The sequence below is a fragment of the Parasteatoda tepidariorum genome, chromosome 8 (assembly GCF_982258835.1).
Source record: "Parasteatoda tepidariorum strain Cologne lab strain chromosome 8, Ptep-v5.0, whole genome shotgun sequence".
NCBI classification, from domain to species: domain Eukaryota; kingdom Metazoa; phylum Arthropoda; class Arachnida; order Araneae; family Theridiidae; genus Parasteatoda; species Parasteatoda tepidariorum.
In genome coordinates, this window is record NC_141762.1 from 67,349,459 (window position 1) to 67,373,953 (window position 24,495).

The 24,495-nt window shown below is 27.7% G+C and overlaps 1 protein-coding gene across 1 annotated transcript in view; it reads right to left on the minus strand.

Moving 5' to 3' along the window:
- Positions 1-23,132, minus strand: part of LOC107444178 (uncharacterized) — a 61,438-nt gene extending 38,306 nt beyond the window's left edge. Inside the window, exon 1 of the mRNA XM_016058260.4 lies at positions 22,940-23,132. Within this exon, the coding sequence (XP_015913746.3) occupies positions 22,940-23,035 (96 nt within the window). The 5' untranslated portion in view covers positions 23,036-23,132. The remainder of the gene's footprint in view (positions 1-22,939) is intronic.
- Between the last annotated feature and the right edge of the window lie 1,363 nt (positions 23,133-24,495).

Below are 24,495 nucleotides of genomic sequence, written 5' to 3' on the forward strand. Positions count from 1 at the left end.
ATTTTTTTTCTTCTTTTATCTCTTTAGTCGGGATGCGATATTGTTCTTTGTAGCGGAGTATTATTTCGCCCCGCGGGAGCGCAAGTGAAAGAGTCAAATATCATGAAACAACACCAAAAGATTTTTTTAAAAAAAAATTACGTTACTTGGATTTCAAGCACGTGCTCGCTATGTTTTAAATCTTTAAGCTATTTTTTCTTTAAAATATATTTTTAATCTTAATTAACTTAATAATTTTAATAAACTAAAATAGTAAAGTAAAAAAAAAGTTCTTTTAATATCTTTTGAAAAAGAATTAATAAAAAAAAATTCAGACGATAATCGAATTTTTAAAAGAATTAAGAAATTTAAGACGATAACCTGAATTTTACTAAGTCACGTAATTTTATATTTTGTTAAAACCTTAGCTTAGAACAAAAGCTAGTTGAAATTAATGATAGTCAGCAGACGGATAAGTTAAGAAAATGGAGACTGCTTTTCATTTTTTATTTTTTTCATTATCCTCGTTCTTCATCTCCCTTCATCTTGGTACTATCATGTTTCACAGCGACTGCTGCATCTGCGCAGGGGAAAAGGCTGCAGATTTTCAAGGGAAGGAATATTGCCATGGTAACCGCACATCTACCTCAAACTACTCGAAGAACCCATTGAGTAAAAGAAAAAAGGAAAAATAAATGCCAGATGCGCAAGCTTCAGACAAAATTTCAAATTAAAAAATGGCATACACAGGAAATCATTTCGTTTCTCCGGAGTAGTTTTTAAAAAAACCTTACAAGTCTAAAAAGAGTTCGCCTATTAAGAAAACTCAAACTGATTACTTTTTTTCAGTAAAAAAGTCTACTTCAAAAAACAAATTTCTCCTAAAATTGTACCATCATAATTAAAATTTTCTAAAAAAATTAAAATCACATTAAATTTTAATTTAAAGACAATATGAACTTGTTTGTGAACATCAGCAAAAGTTTATTATGAGGGAATAATAGTTGAACTTTTGATGTATGAATACATTAACTTTCTTTAAATTTAAATGCATAGCTTCCAACATAGAGAGAAAAAAATCCAGTAGATTTTACGAAATAATATAAATTTCACGATAATTGTTGCATAATGTACTAAATATTTCAGAAGTAGGAAATTCTAGGGATTTTCTTAGTCATCAAAGTAGAAAAACTGCAATATTCTATAGTTATGATTGGCATTAAACATACTTGAAATGTTATGTATTGCGTTTACTCATAATTTTGAACATTAATAGGCATTTAATTCACCAAACATAGTTCAAAGATTTTTTAAAAGTAATTTAAAAAGATTACTGTGAGTAAAAATAAACTGAACATTTTAGAACAAAAAAAGTTTTCGACTGATTTCTATAAATGAAGTTCACTTCATTATGTATTAGTAATACTTTTTAATTATTCAAGCAATAATCTGCACAAAAAATTAATTTTAAAAGGGATTTTTTAAGGAAACTTACTCAATTTTTGGAATTTTCTAAATTGTACAAAAACCAGGAGAATTTCAAATAAACCAGTAGACCAGGAGAAACTGGCAAAATCCAGTAGTCTACTGGAAAATCCAGTAGAGTTGGCAGCTATGTAAATGGTTTGAATGTACAACATAGAACAAACGAACCCATTAAAATTTTTATAAATAATTTAATTTTAAAATTTCGCCCCAATAATGTAACATTACTGTTCCCATATTAAGCGATTTATTTAGAAAAAAATACAGCATAATGAAACCGTCTACTATGAACAAATTATACAAAATGTAATCGAAGTTCTCCAAGTAATATTAAAGTATCAAAATAAAACAAGTCATAAAACACTACAGAAACCAATGTTGCAATGCTATTAGTAGACATACATTTTTCCAATGGAATGTATTCATTTCATTGAAACTGATTTAAAATTGGTCATTTTGAGAGAAAACCAGAAAATTTAGATAAAAAAATAATAAGAAATAAATAAAAATATTAACTAGTGTATTCTTGTTCTCAAATTGATTTTTGAGGTACATTTTTTTAAAAGAATTCATTAGTTAAAAATAATCTGATTAGTTAGAAACAATCTGAACGCTGAAACAAACAGCGATAATTATATACAATTACTTCCTTTGTTTTTAATTTAAGACGTGGATGGCATTGACAGTGTTTTGTCTGTTCGTCTTCGTATTTACACACAAGTCTTACTGTTCCATAAAAGGGCATACAATGAAAGCATAACGCTGTTGAGTCATTCTTTAATATTTGTATCAAGAAACAATTTGCCTATTTCACAAAGTTGACTATTCTTACATTTTCCATACGAGTAATAAATAAAAATGAGTTTTGAAATTTTATGCCACTAACAAACTTAACGTTGCGCAATAGCTATTTACAAATAAATAAATAAAACATATTTAAAAAAACATTTTGATAGATTTTATATTTTATTTTATTTTATAACCGTCGTTGAACAACCGACCCAATTTCATGGGTTTACGACTACTTACGTTCAACTCCGTAGCCTTGTAATTTTGAACCAATCCAGAAGACAAGGAAACTCCTGGATCAGTACCCTCAGAGGTATTGATTTGTTGTGGGAACATGGAGGACTTTGAGACTCGACAGATTTAACGTGCATCAGTCACCATTTACTACACGGGGAGTCTTCGGCCGGCGAGGATCGAACCCACGACCTCTTGGATATGGCCCCAGCGCCCTACCGACCAGGCTATCCCGCCCCCCCCCCCAAAAAAAAATTTATAATATTAATAAATTTTTTGAAACGAGAAAAAGAACACATTCTTTGAACTAATTGTGGAATAATGTTCTATAAATGGAAAATTTTAGGAAATGCTAATTTAATTTTAAAATTCTAGTCAAATAATCAGTCAACTAAAATTCTGAATCAAACAATGGGTTTTCGTTTTTTCAACGAGTGCATTAACTACGGGATGATGAAGATGTATTTATTCCCCTCCCCTGGAACTTTGTGAACTTAATTTAAAAAAAAAAAAAAAAAAAAATTCATTGGAAAATTTAGAAATGAATAACCATACACTATTTTTCTTAAATTCTCAAAACTTAATATTGGAATCTCATTCCCGGGAGTAAAAACCACTAGAAAATACGAAGAGAGAAAAAAAAAATTTCTCTAAGAGGAAGCTATACCGCGTGAGAAAACCTTCAGGGCTAATTCTCTATCAATTACATTATTTTATCTTATAAACGTCGTTGAACAATCAACCCAATTTTGGGTTTACGACTACTAATGTTAAACTCCGTAGCCTTGTAATTTTGAACTCAATCCAGAAGACAAAGAAATTCCTGGATCAAGTATTGGGAGAAGTTTGTCTTCGCGGAAGACTTCTTGATGGAACTAACCCACATTTGCGTTAAATGGCGAGGAAAACCTCCTACGATTAGCCTGAGGGCAAAGGGACTTACCCCATGATCCGTCAACCACTGATGATATTTTACGTCAGCACTGTGGTCGGTGCGAGCTGTGTGAGGAATTCGTATCAACCAGCTATCGTTGGGATTCGAACCCAGTTCACCTCATTGGGAGGCGAACGCTCTATCCCCGGAGCCACCACGGCTTTAGCGATTGCATTAGCCTAGTAGCAAAATTTACGGTGTAAATCTGTAGTTTTATTATAAGCATGAAATTTGTCTTTGAAACCAAGGTAGTCAGGCAGAGATCATTAATGTAAGTCAGTTAATTTATCATATGTATGAAACAAAATTTATCAAATATAAGGCATGCAAAAACTATGCTGCTTAAATTAACCTTAAATTTTATAAAATGAAGCTTAAAAAAATAAAATAAATTTCTATACTATAAAAATCAGTAATCAAACATTTCCTTTAAACTTTTAGTCCAAGTCCTTCAGCGTTATAAGTTTGATAAGAAAGAAGTCTAGAGATAAGGAGGACAGTGATTAAAAATAAACACCTCTTTTAAAGAAGAGAAAGTATAAATCATAAAAAAGAAGTGGAAAAAAATATAAGAAGGATGAACTAACTAGTAATAATATAGAAGTAAAATCGTATTTTTTTTAAAGGCAAAAATTAGCACGTGCTTTGAATATCAGCAGCTGCCGGGTTGATGGGTTTCTGTTAACCGGTACAATTCAAATTATAGGAAAAATGAAATCTAAGAAGTCAAGAGCAAAGAGTTTCAAATGGTGATTTATTTTTGCTTTAAAACCAAATTATAAATTATGGTAGGATCAGTTGTTGTTACGGTGACATGAAGTAACACAGACATAATTTTTTTGCAATACGATACTTTGGAAGAAAAAAAAAATCTTTAGTCTGGGTATTTGCAGCTAATCACATGGTTGTATCTAATCACGTGGTTGTGCACGGCGTGTTAACGTAACATCTTTAATACTATGGTCTACAGCAGTGTTTCCCAAACTTATGACTTTTGTGTACCCTTTATAAATTTTTCGTAAAGCTGTGTACCACTAATAAAAATTTGAAATAATTTTTTTCCTTAAAAAAATTGCACAAAAGTTAAAAACAACTGGCTGTAGACACCACTAATTATTAACTGATAACTCGGCAAAAAATAGCCAATAGAAAAATATGTAATCGTAAATTATATGGCAAGCTTTGTTTTTTGAAATTTTCGTTTGTTGCAAGATATTATGCATAAGAACGCGTACCCCTGCTAAACGTTTTCCATACTTCTGGGGCTACGCGTACCACACTTTGGGAAACGCTGGTTTACAGAGTTCTCCCAAGGAATAAAAAAGGGCAGGGCGCTTTCTCTTTGGAAAAGGACACTTTGAGGTTTGGAAGGGCACTCACTGAACAGTGTAAAAGTTTGTCAAAATGGTTAATACTTTGAAATAACTGAATTTTATGCTGAACAATTTTTAAATTACACACTTACAGCATTTTATGTGTATATTTCAAAACAGGGAAATAGGAAGTTCATAAAAATAATGAAAGGCATGTTAAAATGCATTCTGTGTGAATTTTTTTCCAGGGAAAGTAAACTAACAAAAAACCAGTGTTTTTAAAGGATGCGAATTATTTTTACAAAAAAGGCAAAGAGGTCGCATTTATTGGGATCAGAGAGCAAATAGGGCGGACCGCCTTTCAAAAAATACTTACGGAGAACACTAAATTAATTTTCTGATCAGATTTAATTGGATACCTGCAAGCGACATCACGCGTGTGCGTAAAGCCCGATTGGCTGACTCACGCAGGTTTATCTTAATTTTAAATTACTAAAATGTAGTCGAAAGAGAATTCGCCACGAAGGATTTCTCCAGCGGTATAAAGTGCTCTTAAGTATAAAAAGTTTTTGCCTCTCATTCAGTAAAAAAGCTTTTTGCTTTTAATTTTTCCCCTTCTTCTCATAAGCCTCACTTATTACATAAAATAATAGACCAGGCATTTTGGATCTAACCCAACCCACAAAACTCATATAATGTAACAATAGACTCAATTTGGAATTTGTAAAAGTACTTTTGCTGTCAAGCGAGTTCTCAAGCAGTAAAAACACATTTACAGAACAGTCATGTCAGGCGGACTAAGGAACTTTTTTTTCCCTCAATGAACGGTTTATACACTGCCGTTCCCTAACTTTTTAGTATTTTGCAAATTGTTCTTACAAATTTCGATTGTTCAACTGTCTCTTCTTAGGAAATGATTAACGTGTTAGATTTATACTTGTAAGTGTTATACCATTTGTATCGTTCCGCAAACATTTTTAAGGTCAGTTGACAGGTTAAAAAGAAATAATAAATAAAATAAATCTATAAGTCGCCCGGGATTTAAAAATATTTTCCGACAATAAAACCGAAATTAGGAAACTGAACATGTAAAATTATTTTGAGATCAATATAATTATGATATAATAAATAAATATAGCGAGAAAGTTGACGTTTAGATTTTTTTTGATCAATCAAATTTCCTATGATGATAATGCGTAACTATGGGAACAAAACAAGTTTTCATGTGGTAAGATCGATGCAGAATTTACATTATAAAACATTTTAATTTTGTTTTTCTATAACTAAAATTACAAAGATCAAATAAATTTATTAAAACTTCTCTTTTTGCTTATTAGCAATAAGGAAATATTTCAAGAGAATTCCGACATTTTATAGTCTATGTGTTTATCAAAATTTGAGGAGAAAATTTTTCTCTTTAAAAAAATATTCTAATTTTAAATGTTTTATACTCTAGATCAACAGAAATATAAAAAATAGTTTATTAGACATAAAACAATACATAATGAATAAAAAATAAGGCAACACTTAAACGTGTATAAAACTAACATATTTAGGTTTCCAGTATTGTGAGTTTAATATTGAGCCAGAAGTTTTTATAAAGAACAAAAAATATGACGTAACAGCAGTTTTAAACTATTGTCATCTAAGATGTAAGAAGATGATTTTCACGAATAAAAATTGCACAAAAACAATGCCATCGAACTTGCAAAAGTTCTTTTGGTATTGTTATTTTTATCTACTTTTTAAAAAAACAATAGAGGCTACAACCCCAGCTCGCTATCGTTCGCTAATCATTGAAACTACTGACGTAATTGATTTCAGATAGCTTAGTTAGCCCATTCTTTTCGCTTCAGTCTTCCAGTTTCGATACATTTTATAATTTATTTCTATTATATTAATGGCAACGCTCCCTGCTCATTATGGCTCATCAAACTTTGGAATTGCGTGCTTAGTTCATTCAGATTGTTTCACTTACTCCATACACCGGTCAAAACTGCAGAGGAACGGATTACTAATAAAACTAATCAATGTCCTCCAATTTTTTTCCCTTAAAAAAAAAAAAAAGGAATAAAAAGATTTTGCGCAAATCAAAGGGAAAATAACTCTCCGTCAAATTGGCTCAAAATTTATCATGTTGTAGTTCTAAGCATCCTGATCAAAAGTTCTCATTGACACAAAGACCAAAAATTGGAAGATTCTGAGATACGAAACCTTAAATAGTAATTTTCAATTCTTTAAATCCGTCACGTCAAAAGCATTAACTGAGGAAATTGGAAGAAAAAAAAAGTTAATAGAGAATTTTTAATTAGGCAGGGAAATTTTGATGAAATAATAAAATAGATAGTAGCACGCTAGAACGTCCAACGCTAAATAAGTAGCAAGCATAACTTCTTCACATTCTCCCGAGCAAGCCAATGATGCGAGCTTTCTGCTCTGTTCACCACAGAGACCGTTCCCGATATCTCTTATGTCTGAAGCTCCATAACTCAGAAACTATTCTTTTTGGACTTTCTGACAATGAGAACTTTTGCTCAGAATGTTTTCGAACTACTACATATTAAATTTTCAGCCAATTTGACAGAGAATTAATTTCCATAAGATCCTTTCTACACGGATACTTAAAAACTCACTGTTTTACCCTTTTCCAATTTAATATACTAAGAACAGAAACCCCTAGCAGAGAATTTTCTATAACAGAAATATATATATATATATATATATATATATATATATATATATATATATATATATATATATATATATATATATATATATATATATATATATATATATATATATACATATATATATATATATATATATATATATATATATATATATATATATATATATATATACATATACATATATATATATATATATATATATATATATATATATATATATATATCAGGGTTCGCCAAGTGGGCCCACTTTGAAAAAACCCGCCCGGGTTTTATTGGGCGGGCCCACCTTGAAAAAACCCACTTGGAACGATAAGTGGGTTTTTTCAAAAAAAAAAATTTTTTTTTACTGAAACTTATTGTTTTACATTTATTTTTATATAATTTATAGTGCAGCATAAATTTGTCAAATAGAGTTGCATGATTTATATGATTAAGTTTTTAATATTAGTAAAGTAAAAGAAACTCGAATCTTCATATAATTTTATAGTAGGTATCTACTATTGAAAACTTCAAGTGGGTTTTTTCAAAAAGTAATTTTTTAATGATATTAAATCAAATAAAAATTTAAATAATATACTCTGAAAAGATCAATTTTTCAAATATAGTTGCATGCTTTATATATTAATAAACAGGTTATTATTATTAATTCATATGTTTAAAAAAATTGAAAAGAAACAATTTTTTTCTTTTTTTACCAAGTTATACATTAACAAATTTAAACAGTTTTATTTTCTGGCTTTAAGAAAAAAAAAGCTAAAACTTTTTATAAGAGAACTTTTTACAATTATTTATCTAAAAATGAAATCATTTTCCTAGGGTTAATTATTTGAAAACAAATAGGACAAGTAACTGATACTCTTTATAATTATACGTAGTTTTAATTTCACTTTCTATTAACCTTATTATAAAAACATGTAAGACCATTAAATATTTATTTCAGTTTTTAATTTAACTCAAGTCAGATGAAATTTTAGTTTTTACTGATTATAAATATTTACAGATTATAATTTTATAATAGGTAATATCCATATGTTTAATAAATATAGTAAATAAATGTGTGTGAAAACAAAAAGATTAATAAACTTGTTCCTTTTATATTACTGCATTTATATTTTATAATTCCTAATTTAAAAAATTATGAAACGTAATGCACTTAACAATAAAGAAGATTCAAATAGGTAGTGATAATGCGTTATTTAAACTTAATATAAAATACATATAACCAGGGTTCCCCAAGTGGGCCCACTTTGAAAAAACCTACTTGGTGTTTTTTTTCATAAATTGTTTTTTTTAAAATTTGGTTCAAAAAGAAGTATCTCCTAATACCATCATTGGACACATCGTTGAAGTTAACAAATATTTTAGAAATGTGCATCAAGCACATGGATGGGCAAATGAAAAAAACTGCTTGATGACCCAATGACACTAGGTGGAATTCATATTGTGAGCACATAAAAACTTTTGCCAATAATTACCATAAATATGAAGAGATTGTTCTTGAACATCAAAATGAATCTAATAATAATATGTCAAAAATATTAAATAATGTTGGGCTTTACTAATAAACTATCAATTGGGAAAAACAGATATCAATTGTTTCTTAAGCTTTAAGAAAGCTTCAATCAGAAAACATTTCAATTTCAGAAGCTGTTGAAATGTGAATTAACTTACTATCGTGTGATGAATTAGAACCCCATAAACATTTTGTAAAAAGATTCAATCAGGCTGTTCAGCCACATCATTTATTAGCATATGCATCCTGGATCCCGAAACAAGGGGACAATTTTTAAATGATGAACAAGACCAATTAGTAGAAAACTGTCTTTCTAAGCATCATCCAGAATTTCTGCCACATGTTATGGCATTTAAAATTTCCGATCCTGAATACTTTCCAAAATCAATGATGCTTGACACTGTTATTCAACAGTTTTCATCAAAAAATAGTGGAAAATTATGGCAAAAAAATTCAGTAAATAAATAAATAAAATTCCTAACTTCCACAAAATTTCTGTCAATTCTCTTTTATTTGCACTCAGCACCAGCATCCTCTGTCTCTATCGAAAGACACTTTTCAAGTTTCGTTTGGTGCACAGTAAACTTCGAAATAGAATAGGAATATATAAAGCTACAAAACTCGTAAAAGTGTATCACCATCTAAGAGAGAAATGTAGACACTTTGAATCTGTTGTATGATAATAATAATAAAGAAAAAATGGGACCTTTTTTTTAAAGTTAACTCTTAACATCTGCTGACAATTTTTAACTATTTGGAGAAAGTTTATCACAAATAAAAAACAGTTAAAAATTAAAATATTACTTTTAAGATTTTTTAAATATTATTTTTAAGATTTCATTTGAATAAAATTTATTTTGTTTCTTTTAATCATGTTTAAAAATATTGAAAGCAAACAAAAAAAATTTCTATTAAGTGATACATTAAACAACAATAAACAAATTTAAAGTTTTATTTTCTGATTTTAAAAAAATAAGCTATAACTTTTTATATATGCTTTTTTTTATCATTTTAGGATTAATTTGTCTTTTGAAACTATAAAGTTAAAATGTATCTAAAAATGCATATATTTATCTAAATATTTGAAAAAAGGGGCAAATAACTGATACTCTTTATAATTATACGTAATTTTAATTTCACTTTCTGTTAATCGTATTATAAAAACATGGAAGACCATTAAATATTTATTCCAGTTTAATTTTATTACAGGTAAAAGTCAGATGAAATTTTAGTGTTTACTTATACAACTCTATTTAATAAATAAAAATATTTTCACAGTAAAATTTATGAGCACTAAATGAAAAAACCCAATTTTCCCCGTCCCCGGGTTTTTTCAAATAAAACCCAATTTTCCCCGGGTTTTTTCAATAAAACCCAGGTGGGTTGAGTTTTTTCAAAAATCCCCGGGTTTTTTCAAACCCTGATATATATATATATATATATATATATATATATACGCATAACTGGCAACATGGATAGGAAAAAAATCCAATAGATCTTACGAAATTCATAATATAAATTTGATATTAACTATAGCATAATATTCCAAATAATCTACACAGGGAATTTCAGGAACTTTTTTAAAATCATTAAAATACAATAACTATGTTACACTAATAAACTATAAATGGTCTGCAATGTTTTCCATTTATGATTACTCATAATTTTGAATTGTAATAGAGCATTTAATTAATTTAAGAAGGAAGTTCTGAATATAAATATACTAAAAATTAAAAAAAAAAAAAAAAAAAAAAAAGCTTTAAACTGATAACGATTCATTACGTATACTGATTTAAACATTCAAACAATCAATAAAATGCATGAAAATTTTTTTAAGTAGGGATTTTTTTAGGAAATTGACTAAATTTTTTAATTTCCAAAATGTACAAAAATCAGGAGAAATTTTATTAAACCGGTAGACCAGAAGAAACTGGTCCAGTAGAGTTGGCAACTGTGAAGATAACTTTTAAAAATGACACGCGAAAAACTGAAAAATAAATAAAACGTACAATTTTATCAACTGTAAGTACACCAAAGGAAATTTATCTTGCACAATAATAATAATAAAAAAAAACTATTTTTAATTTAAATTTTTATTAACATAACTTCTTTAACAGCATAACTTTTTTAGAGCATTAAACAACCCATAATATCTTGAGGTATAATGTATGAGAATGTATAATGTATGTAACTTGAGATATATTATATGAGACGTAATTTTTATAATTGGAATAAGTTTATTTGGAGCTAAAACGTAGTTTACTTATTTATTTTTGCGATCTTAATACTCTTTGACGCATTTTGATGTTTCATAAAATTATCATGTTAAAAACATAACCTAAATTGATTAACCTTTGCCAATGTTTTTAAATTCATTGAACACTAATCTTTAAAAGCCTTAAAAAATAAAAAATTGACTAATTCTACTTTCCAAAAAAATAAATAAATAAATAAATAGAAGAAAAAAAACAATACATGGAAATTTTTTTATTGCATTGTTACATTAAAAAAACATTTACATTAATTAGTTAACATTCCCCCTTACTATTATTTTTTAAAATTTGCTATCCAATTCAAGACTTCTTTTAATCAAATAACTTTTAAGAAGTGTTTCTCAATTATCTCCAAACGAAAACGTAGTCAACACGCTGCTAAACATTTCTGAACAAAATTTAGTGAAATATCCTTCAATTCACCATTTCAAAATTTTAAGATAACTATAATGTTTGTTGACTGAAAACGATCCTTTATAAAATCAGATGAAAGATACAAATCAATAATTGTGAAATTACGTAAGTCCACCCTAGAATATTTGTTAAAAATAATAAATAAGCGAATGACTGAATTAATTAACGTAAAAATTTTACATGCATTTTTTGTTGTTGAAAGACTGTTACCATTTGTTGTATGTACCAGTTTAATGTTTTTAAAATAAATTTATTGCCATAGAAACTTCATTTTTTAAAATTTGTTTTGTTGAAAGATACAATGATATTTTGCGACAATCTCGGATGTTAAAAGGGAAGATTTCCGTATTATGACTTGAGGCAGGATATGCCACGTCTCGGCGACTAACGTGCAACTGCCCATAAAAAAAAAAAAAAAAAAAAAAAAAAAATTAAAAAAAACATCACCAAACGGGACCAACTTGAAGGGTGTAACTCCTGACTACCTTTGGTCAAAGTTCCACACGTTTTTTTAAGCAATTAGCTTGAGTCATCTAGCAAAATGATCCGAGTGGTTTTTGTTGAGGGAAATCAACCATTAATCATATATTTTGTCTGAGTGGAATTCATTGAAAGACCTTGAAATTTGGTATTGATATTAGTTTATTGATTTTTCGAGAAGATTTTGTAACGCACACAATAAAAAAAAAATTAAAAAAACATTATAAAAAGTATGTAAAATTGAAGAGAAATACTAGGAATTTAATTTTCGCTTTTGGGCAAAAAACATACACCGAGTTTTTACTGCGTCCAAAAATTTATTAAGAATTAAAAAGAAAGTTAGTGGAATGGTTACCGCTCAATGACTAGGCTTAAATTTTATTCAATAAAAATCAAGAATTACATTTGCAGAATCTCCGATAATACAACAAAAAACGTAAGGATGCTTTAATTAATTATTTTTTGATGTAAAGAAAAAATATTTACTAAGCAAATCATGCAGGTTTCACCAACCGGCGAAGTGAAGAGAGGTTTTGACCTCTTAGTTTACAACAAATTGTCCCGATATCCCCCTTACAATTACGACACAATACACTTTTTTTTGCAAGACATTTAGGTTTCAAAAAGGTCAACAAATATTTTACATTAACACTGTCGAGGGTAAAAAAAAAGAAACATATTGATCTTTGAATAACTAAAAGTGTTATGGCTATTTATTTTGAGACTACTAGTTTGAGAGAATAATTTTGCATTGTTAAAAAGCCCCTTGCAGAATCGTGGCGACACGGCGATTAAGAAAAATAAAGAACAATAAAGTAAAAAATTTGTTTGTTTTTTTCTGCAAAAAATTTCGTTTTAATATTTTTTTAAGCAGTCATTGTATTATTGTATAAGTACTATTGATTTCCACATAGTTTTTAAAATGCGATATATATTATTTATACGATATTATTTATTACAATAACCGAGTTTTTAAAATGCGATATTTTTTATACGATATTATTTATTACAATAACCGAATCTCAGGCCGGGATAGCCTGGTCGGTAGGGCGCTGGGCCCATATCCAAGAGGTCGTGGGTTCGATCCTCGCCGGCCGAAGACTCCCCGTGTAGTAAATGGTGACTGATGCACGTTAAATCGGTCGAGTCTCAAAGTCCTCCATGTTCCCACAACAAATCAATACCTCTGGGGGTACTGATCCAGGAGTTTCCTTGTCTTCTGGATTGGTTCAAAATTACAAGGCTACGGAGTTGAACGTTAGTAGTCGTAAACCCATGAACTTGGGTCGGCTGTTCAACGACGGTTATAAAATAAAATAAAATAACCGAATCTCGAAATGGAAACACGCATTTAATAACCCTTTTCATCACCCGGATTCGCGCGATTTCGTTGTCGATCTTTTTTTTCGGTAGGTACTGCTACGGATTTCACGATTTTTTAATGATTTTTTTAATCGTATGATGATTTACAAATACGAAAAAGGGAATGAATAATCAGTGTGTTTTCCCACTGCAATATTGCGAGAATATCGCCCATAATATTAGAATTAAAAAATATTAAATATTTTTTAAAAAAAACTTTTATTTGATCCAATTTTTTTTATTTTTACGCTTCTGTTACTTTGAATTAGTAATACGTATATTTATGTTTAAAAGTATCTTGCAGAAAGATATTAGTATTAGAAAGGTACGTCGCAGAAAGCTCGAAAAAATTCTGCCATAGGGGTTTTTTAAAAAAAAAAATGACCAACACTAAAGTTACAATCATGTACCAAATTACATCTTTTAATAGTACACATTTAAGAGTATTGCAATATTTTGGGCGCACCCTTTGTACTCAAATACTTACATTTCTATTTAATAACTAAAGTATAGATACAACATCATCGCTTAACCCTTTGCGATCGTATGTCTACAATCAGCCACCAACGCTTTTTTACAGTTCCAGTCGTATGTCTGCTTTCAGCCGCCACAGCAAAGAACCATACTGCTTTTTATCTATACATCTATACATAATAATAAACGAGGCTGTGTGTGTGTGTCTGTAATCACAATATATCGCCCCAGAAGCCTCGCCCGGGCACGAAACTCGGCCCATAATTGTGTTTTGACATAATGAAGAAGTATTTTTTTTCTTTTTCAAAAATTTTGATTAGTTATTTAGTTATCAGTCATTTTGTAAGTCTATGCTTTTCGTCTGCTTTTTCGTCTTCAAAGAGCCATATTCAAAAAACTATTAAAAAATGCATATACTTTTCCCCACTCTTATAAATGTATGCTAATGCGAACCTCACAATTGAAATATTAATTTTCGACAACTTAAACCAATAATATACGAAGGAATTAATAATTTAATTATAAAGTTCGCATTAGTTTACATTTATTAAAGTGGAGAAAAGTTTAACTTTTGTATTAAAAATGTGGCAACATATTCGATACGTAAATAGAACGCTTCGCTTTGATATATTTGTCGCTGTTCATAATTGTTATAATAAGTTTTTCTTCTTCTTTCCACGCTCTATTTTTTTTTTTCTTAAGCGAAGACGATAATTTTTATAGCGATATTGTAGTACTTTGTACAACTAAAAATTCTTTTCACAACACTTTAAAAATATTTACTTTATTTTCTTTATATATACAGAGAACAGTCGGCAAAGAATTCGATTAGGTTGAAAAACATTTCGCTAAAAAGGAACGAATTCCAAAAGAAAAAATAAACAACTTAAAGAATAAAAATGCTGATGCCAGCCAATTTTTTGAAAGTTAACTTAGAAATAACAAATCAAACGATGTTAAATAACAAACCAAACGATGTTAACAAAATGACGTAGAAAGCGCAACTAGATCAAAATTATACAAGCACAACTAGATCAAATTATAATACCTGACTGCTTGACGTAACAGATATAGAAATAGAAATTGATACCATAAAAAATTTATTCGTTTTCGTGTTCTTTTCATGTATTTAGCATTTTAGTTTTTTTTTTCTTAAGCGTTGTAGCTATATAATTTCAAACATCCTCAAGAGCTATAACACATCTGCAGCAGAACTGGATATGAAGACAAAATTGCTGGACAGGAACACTTTAATTGTCCACTAATCTTCAGATTTCCTGCTATGTTTTAAAAAACTTTATTTGTGAAAACCTTCAGAGTGGCGGACAGCTGGCCGCCTTAGGTGGCTAGTATTAAATAAAGTTGACAAGCTTCGTAGATACGTAGAATTCGAAGTAATATTTTATTAATTGTGTTTAAGTGAATTAATTCCGACCAGCAGGACACCCATGTACAAACATACGACCGCAAAGAGTTAATACACAGAAAAATGCTTTAAAAAAATTATATTCAAATGCTCAAACTTGCGAAAAAGCGATGGGTTTCTTTTTTTCTTTTCCTCAAAGCGAAGGAAAAAAATAACCATTTAATCTTACCGTATTTAATCTCCCTTTAAGGCAAGTAGTGTGACTATTCACTAGTAAATAATTTTATCGCTTTCTTCCCCATTACTTATAATAAAATATATGAAATAAGCTGTAATCGTATGACTGTCCTTAAAAGACAATAGTATATTTTTCTTGAAATTTTTTTTTTTGTGTGAAGTAAATAACGATTTAATTTAAATAACCTCCATAACGTGTACTCCATTTGGTACTTAAATAGACAGCATATATCTCTTATATCTTCTTTTAAAGTAAAATGAGATTTAATTTAAATATTTCAACTGAAGTTTTTCAAGTTCTTAAATTTAATTTTATATCATATGCTTAACACAATCATTATTTAGTGCCATATCTTATGTAACATAAATGCTTATATTTTTTTTTATATAAATACCTTTACATTTTTCTTTCTTATGTTCGTAAATAATTTATTATGTAACATAATGAAATAAAATGGGAACAAACAAAAGTGAATAAAAATGTGTCAGACATCAAATTGAATAAATAAATAAATATGTATTCTTAAAGTTAAATAAAAAGACAATATTTCTATTGTGAAAGTGACTTTTATAATTAAACTTGATATTTTTGAAGAGAATTTTTTTAAAAATTCAGTCAGAAAAATCATTTAAAATTGATTTAAAAAAAAAACTACCTTTATATTAAATAATTAATTATAAACAGAGTAATTACGATTTTAATTGCGGTTCATTTTTTCTTAATAAATAATTTATTCCAAACATAAGAGAGAAAGAATTAAAAAATAAAGGTAATCTTCCATGCTTTTAAATAAATTTAAAAAGAAATAAATAAAAGATATTTACTAAATATGAAATTTAGTTCTTATTTACTTCTTTTTTACTTAATACTTGGAAATTACAGACTGAACAAAAACTGAAAATTACTAATGCTATAAATTTAGAAATGTATTATTTGGCACCTGCTATATAACTAATTAATAATTATCTTTTTGAGCAATTTACATAATCTTTGATGGAATAACTTGATATTGAAAAGGCACAAAAACTACATTTTTAACAAAAATAAGAAATTCTCAATCAAATGAGCATTAAAATGTTGGTAAATAAGTAATAGCTTCGTAGTTTTCAAATCAAGAAATATTTCATATATTTTAAATTTTGATAATTTATGTGCGAATTTGAATGATAAGATATAATTAAAAAGCATTGAGAATTGCATTGAATTTATTAACTTCAATAAATTAATTCAAATACAAGGTAAATTTTTAAATACAAAAATGCATTAAGTATATACACCTTTGGCAATTTTTTAGTGAGAGTGAGGTTAAACTAATTTGCCAATAAACCAAAAGGCTATTATTTTTTTACTTTAAAGATAAAGGAAAATGACAGAATTATTCAATGCTTATTTGTTAATTTTTTAAAGATACTTGTTGAGAAAAATTTGTTCGCAAAATATTCATTATTTTTTTTTACCTATGTGATGAAACTGTTACAGGAATTAAAGTGATGAATAAAAAAACAAACATTAAATTTAAATGTTTGTGTGTATTAGTGCTGAATTTTATAACTAAAAACGTTTCAATAGTTAATAAATATTTCAGTTAATTTGAAAATTGCTATGAAATAAATAAGTCACATTACATTATTTGTTACATTACTTTATAAGTTACATTATATTATAAGTTACATTACTTTGGTTGTTTCAAAATGCAGATGAAAATATTGCATGAAACGTTCTTTAAACATGACAAGCTCTGTAACTTATGAAACAATAATGTAATTTTTTATCATTTACTAGGACAGATATGCCAGTTACAGGCACCCTAAAGGAAATTTCTTCAACCACAATGTAAACTGTTTGCAAAACCAAATGGTTACTATCTGATACTCTAATGAACTAGCAGTTAAACCTCCGTATCAGGATTGGCATGATTTAAATCATGATTAAAATTGAGATTGAAATCACCTGATTTTTTTTAAAAAAAAATTAATTTAAATATAAAATATTTTTTTGTTCAATATAATTAACATTAATAAATAATGAAAGAGATATGCATGTAAATTATTATATTTACTTGCTAATTGCTATCATTACAAAAAAAATTAATAAAACATAACATACTTTTTTTTTTAAAATATGAATTTAAATATAAAATATTTTTCATACAATATAATTAAAAAATACATTATTTTGAGGGGGATTTTTTATTTAAGTCGTTATTTCATTGATATTGAACATTTCATACTAGATATGATGCAAAGGATATGCATATAAATTATTATATTTCAAAATAGACTTTAAAAAAAAAAAGGAAACTAAATGTGGATTAGAGTGCCATGAAGAATTTTAATTATAATAATTCATAACTTTAATTTGCAAAATGATAAATAATGCAAGATTAAAATTAAACTTTTATTTTTTTTTTTAAATGTGACATAATTTGAATTAAAAGGGCTTTGGACAGGATGGTTTAAACCATGGATTGATTAATCCTGTCCTAAACCCTTGCCAACTCAGGTTTAGTTTCATGCTTATTTAAAAACTTGTTAAAAAGGTATTTTGGGTGCATCAAAATTTATTCTACCCAGAGTAACTTAAAATAATTTTTTCCAGTTATGTTTTCTGATCTAAATTAATTTATTATTATTATTAATTAATTAACTTTTCATTAAATTTTTTAATTGAAAAGTAGTTTTTAACAATCATTAGCAAGTAAAGCTTCAAAAACATAACCGTATTTTATCTACTAAATGATTAGTTTTTAATAACTAAATAACAATTTTTAACCATTTTAATAAGAAATTTTAAATATATACTTATTTTCAGAAAATATTAGGTATTATTAATACATTCTATAAGATGTTTTGGATGGCAAATGTAATCGAAATCAAAAAATTTAATTTAAATAATAATTAAAAAAATCCAATTAAAATTAAAAATAAATTAAATTTTTTGATTTTTTTTAAAACAAAAATCTGGATTTTCATTAACCCTATTACTAATACAGAGCAAATTGAAAGCAAGATTTTTCTCTTATTTTTTTCTTTATATTTTATTAATATATAATATAAAAACTTTTTCTGCATACCATTCACTGATTTAAACAAAATTCTCAGTTTGGAAATTCACTATTAATTGCATACAGACACAAAAATTAATATATATTTTCTCCAAAATATAGTAGAGCAAATTGAAAGCAAGATTTTTCTCTTATTTTTTTCTTTATATTTTATTAATATATAATATAAAAACTTTTTCTGCATACCATTCACCGATTTAAACAAAATAATTCTCAGTTTGGAAATTCACTATTAATTGCATACAGACACAAAAATTAATATATATTTTCTCTAAAATATAGTAGTAAAAATTTGTCAAAATCCTTTGGTTATAAAACTAAGGCAATAATTTAATTATTTGAAAAATTACATGTATGAAATAAATTTGTATGAACAAATAGAACAAAATTAGATACTGACAATTATTGAGTAGAACAATTAACATTGATTATTCTCGGCTAGCTAAATGTAGGGGTGCACAATCTTTTTCAGAGATGGGCCACTTTCTAAGCTGGTTGACTAACGAAGAGCTGCATGTATATTTATTCATGTTGGTGGCAAATATGATAATTTTTATCTTAAAATTGTTAAACACTAAATAATTTTCTCATTAAACTTGGTAACATATTTTCAGAAAATTAAATACTTTTAATTATTAGAACTTATACAAAAATAAAAAAACCCTGATAACATTTTTTTGTTTTGTTGCCTTCTTATAAATAATTGATTTATTAATATATATATATGGGGAAAAGAGATACTATACTCAATCAGAAAAAAAAACTATAATGCTCACAGAATAAAGGTGAAAAAATTATATACTTATTTTAATGAGTAATATAAATTTGAACTAAATATTTTAATCAAAAAAAATTTATAGGGTTTCGGCAAATACCCAAAATTTAAGACAAAACTAAACACATATTAAGATTCATTATTTATTTGGTATTATTCTACATTATTGCTATTTCGTGAATAATTAGATGTTTTGTGAATTTCAAATAGAAAAGGTTTTTTTCCATATAAATCATATAAGCTACAAGAAATTTAAAACAAAATTACAAACAGCGAGAAGCTAAAAAATTCGCGTTTTCCTCCACTTTTCTTTTACATTGCAATAACATAATATTATCAGAATACTAAATACCATCAGAGATGCCAACTTGCTCAGGACAGCAAATATATATTTTAAAGTGGTAGTTTATCAATTGTGATTCTTGGTTTAATAAATTCAATTTAGTAGATTTTTATCCGCTATTTCTAAATAATTCGTAGGCTTATCAGGGGTCTGTTTAGAAGAAATTTGGGTCCGTTAATGGACCCTTCACAAAATATCTTTTCATAAAAACGGACCCTTCACAAAATATTTTAACTTAAAAACGGACCCTTCACAAAATGATTTTTCTTTTAATCGGACCCTTCACAAATTTGTTTATTTTCATTATTATTTTGTTAATCGAATAAACCCTTTCCAGGGCAGAAAACAAAAAAGATGGATGTAAACGAATTAAGTTTTGACTTCGGCAGACGATTATTCCATTATTCGTCGGAAATGAATATTCTGCATTCAGCAGCAGGTATAGGCTAAATACCAAATATTTGTATGTTGCATCTCTAATTTAGGAGCAGCAATTGTAGTTTATTTTTTAAAATTTAATTTTTTTAATTATAATTTTACAGTGTTGAGCATAATCTTGTATCATTACAATTTAAAAACTCCTTGAAAAAGTTTTGTTTGCAATAACGGACCCTATTTGCACAAATTCATAAAAGCGGACCCTGGTTAAAAGAATGTAATTTTTTCACAATTTCACGAAAAACGGACCTTTCACAAAATGTCTGGACAGACCCCTGCTTATATAATTCACCACTTTATAGTACTTATGTCATGCTGTACCTCTTAAAAAGCTAGCAAAAATAGTCAAATATTTGCAAAATTTACTTTGCAGTTATTTACTGTTTTTTTAATCATTTTGGCGTGTCCGGAGCAGTTGGCATCTCTGTACCATGTACAAATACATGGCGTTAACGGCTGAAAACGATGTCATAACTTATATTAAACATGAAATATGCAAAAATAAATAGTATCAAAAAGTGATTATTTAAATGCGCAATTAGAAACTCTCGTTTCGTAATAACATCAGAATTAAAATAACAAATCGACTTATGATGAAATTGGCAAAACTGATACACGCCTAAAAGTGATAAATTAAATGTGCAATTTATAACTCACAATTCGTAATATTGTAATAAATGTATCAGGATTTTAAAAACCGCAAGTAAATTGGTAGTTATAAAATTCCAAAAAAACACTAGAAACATCACTTGAATTTAAAATAAAATCGACAAAAATGAGAGTAAAAAAATTATGAATCAAATTCGAAACTCGCTTATAGTAATATTGTATTAAAAATATTGGGTTTTTTAAAACTGTACGGAATTTCATAGCAATAAACGAAAAAGCGATTGAGAAACACCATAGATTTACAATAAATCTGTGTAGATTGGGTGCATCAACTCAATTTGGCTATTATACATCTTAAAATTTTTTTTTTATTCTCAAAAAAAAAAAAAATTTTTTTTGCATTGTTCAGCAGCTCTCACGGGTCGCTGGTTTCCCACCTCTAGCTAAAGGTGTTAGATAAATAAATGCTAAAAGAGTTTGTTCCATTTTGATTAAATAACATAAAAATAAGAGGTATACGTTCGATCTTCGTCAGTCGTTTCAGATGATGATCTCAAGCATTCAACTTACGTCGGTAACGTCATGGTCTGCAGGGATAGGTCAATTTCTTTTCATTTGCTGTTGGTCATTCTCGCATGGATCATGACGTCATTCATTATCCGTTTAAAGAGTATTTAAGCTTCTGTTGAATCCAATTATTTTACATTCTTCCTTTTCGTTACTCATTTGTCACTCTGTTTGTGAGAGTATCTCTACCAGCTTAATATATTTTCTAAAATAAATTTATTGCCATCGATGTTTTTTTTTTTTAAATTTTTTTCTTTGACTAACTGATACAATGATATTCTGCAACAATCTCGGATATTAATGTGGAAGATTTCCGCATTATGACTTGTGGCACAATAATTGCCAAGTCTTCGTGACTTTCGGACAACTGCCCATGAGAAATTTAAAAAAAAACATCACCAAAAGGGACCAACTTGAAGGGTATAACTCCTAACCACCTTCGGTCAAAGTTCCACATGTTTTTTTAAAAAATTCTGTAAAATCTATTTAGCGCCTTGGCAATCGTAGTAGGTAGGACAGATCACGATACAGAAATATCCCATAGCTAAAATTTACATTTTAATTATACTTTAAACCCCAGATTAAAATAAAATTGGATGGAGTGCTCACTCTATTGGAACTTTTTCATAGAGAAAATATTAAAAACTTATTTTGATATATATTTTGTTCTAAACAAAATTTTGTTTTTATTTTATAATAAAAAGTACAGAAATTGCATTAATTCCTATTAAAACCTTAAATTTACTAGAACACTATTTAAAAAAAACATCTACACACTCATAAAATTAAAATTTAATGCATTAAATCAATGGTTAATAGCATAATACTATTTGCAATACACTCAAAATACCTATAAACAATAATATAATGTAGAGTTTTATTTAAAACACACACAATAAAAAAAAAAACAATAGATTTATTCAAGTCCTAAAATTGCTTGTCTTTTTTAAAAATAATTACTTCATTTAACAAATTATAAATCTCACAGAGAAAAATAAATAAAAACAACATAATTTTAATAAACAACTTTATTAATTAAGTATGTTGCGAATTACGATCAGTTGCACAATGTGTATAACGATCACAAGCATAATCCTCATAATCCATATGTAATTAAAAAATATCGATTTAAGATCGTAAAACTCATTACGTTTTAGACAGCGAAATGAAATTTTAAACTATTCAAGAGATTGAAAGCCTATAGAAATAGTTTTCTAATCAAGACTAACAGCGACAACGCAACAATATAAAATAAATATTGTGCATACAATAGCTGTAAAAAATATCATGTAAGCAACTTTTATTATGAATATGAGGTCATTTAATGACAATGATGGGTACCTATACATAATTTTTAAAAATAATGAATCAACTCAAATTAGGATTACGCATACAATTTAAATATTATTCCCCTTGTTCTAAAGAAAAATTTTATTAATAAATTAACCGGCGATGTTGAATTCTTCCGCATTTAAGCATAAACAGTTATATACGGGCGCTGTTTACGACCGTGAAATATTAGGATCTTGTTTTGATCCTATCATGGATTAAAGGAGTTAAACATTGTTATCAACAATATAAGTAAGAATTCTACAATACCTCTTCAACAGTTGGAGGCCGAGATTTGTCATCTTGATAATTTTTGGTCTGATTTTGTTTTATCCCTGATGTTGTTGGGCTTGAAGCAGCGGCCATTTTAATTTCACTTGTCAGTTATGTCAGAGGAAGTCTCGTACGCTGATTGGCTGCTTAGAGCTTTTACCCTTCTCTTCATTATTGACCAAACCGCTTGTAAAAAGGAGCAGACGTTAGCATGGAACAGATAATTTTTTTTTTGTTCAAAAATTTATAATAAAAATTTCGCTTTAATCCCAATTTTCTCTTAAATGAATAAAAGAAGAAATTTATTTTTACCTGCACATGACTCGAAATGAAATAAATCCTTTATATGTGCTTTAGAAACAAATAAATACACATGTTGCTATGCTGTATCAATGAAATAAAAAATTAACTAGCGGCTTTCTTGACTAAAAATTAAAAAATTCCCTTAAAATTGAGGTTTTATTGCATATTACCAAAACATATTTGTAAGTAAATTTTTCATAACTATGGGATTAATGATAAATGATTAAAAGAAAAAAATATTGTAATATTAGATTATTGCTTTTAAGTAAAGTAATGTCCAACAGTTTTTAAAGCTTAGTTTAATAACATTAATTTTATATGATTGGCAGAAAAGATGTTTTTCTAGAATGTTATGTAAAAAGAACAGTATTATATTATAGTTTTAATCAAAAGATGGCGCCACAAGTCAATATATTTTTTATAACTTAAGGGGCTTTTATTTTTTTTAGAATTCACAACTGAATGATACATTAGCTATGAATACAGTGGCATCTTTTCGTACTAGTGAGAATAAGAGGAAAAATAAATAGAAGGGACGGAGCGCACGGGCATGGTCAACTGAATAAATATTCTGTATTCTAATACACATTAATAAGGTATCTTATCTTAGAAATTTTTTCTCAGAATTTTAAAACACAAAATTTATGACAAATTTTAACAAGAAAAAATACATTTGTCTCATTCTAAATAACATGGAATTACATTCTTTAAAGTTTGCACTGCAATAGGTCTAGATAATTTTTTTAAATAATTCGAAGAAAAGAAAAGGAAGGATTCTTTTTAAGCTTGACTTGATTATTTCGAGACCAAACTTTTTTTTAACCGAATACATAATGCAATTGTCCCTAATTTCTTATTTTTATTTCTCCCCCCTCCCAAGCAAAACGCCCTTTAAGATACCCAGGTGGGACTTGAGATCTAAAATCCACGCAAAATTAAAAAAAAAAAAAAAAAAAATTAAATTAACTATTATTAAATTATCTCAATTAGCGAAACATGATCGATTTCACCGATTTCTTCCACCTTACATTTATTTTTCTTACAGTTTTTATATTGTAGAAAGATTTTAAAAAAGGAACCTTCCCATCCAATTTTGACTCATTTGTATTTGAGTTTACATTGAAAAAAAAAGTTAGCTTCAATAATTTAAATTAATCATGAAAACATAAACTGAAACATATATATGCTTGCAGTTTTTTGTTTCTTTTTCTGAAAAAATTGTTTTAATTCTGAAATGTGAGCAGCGATCA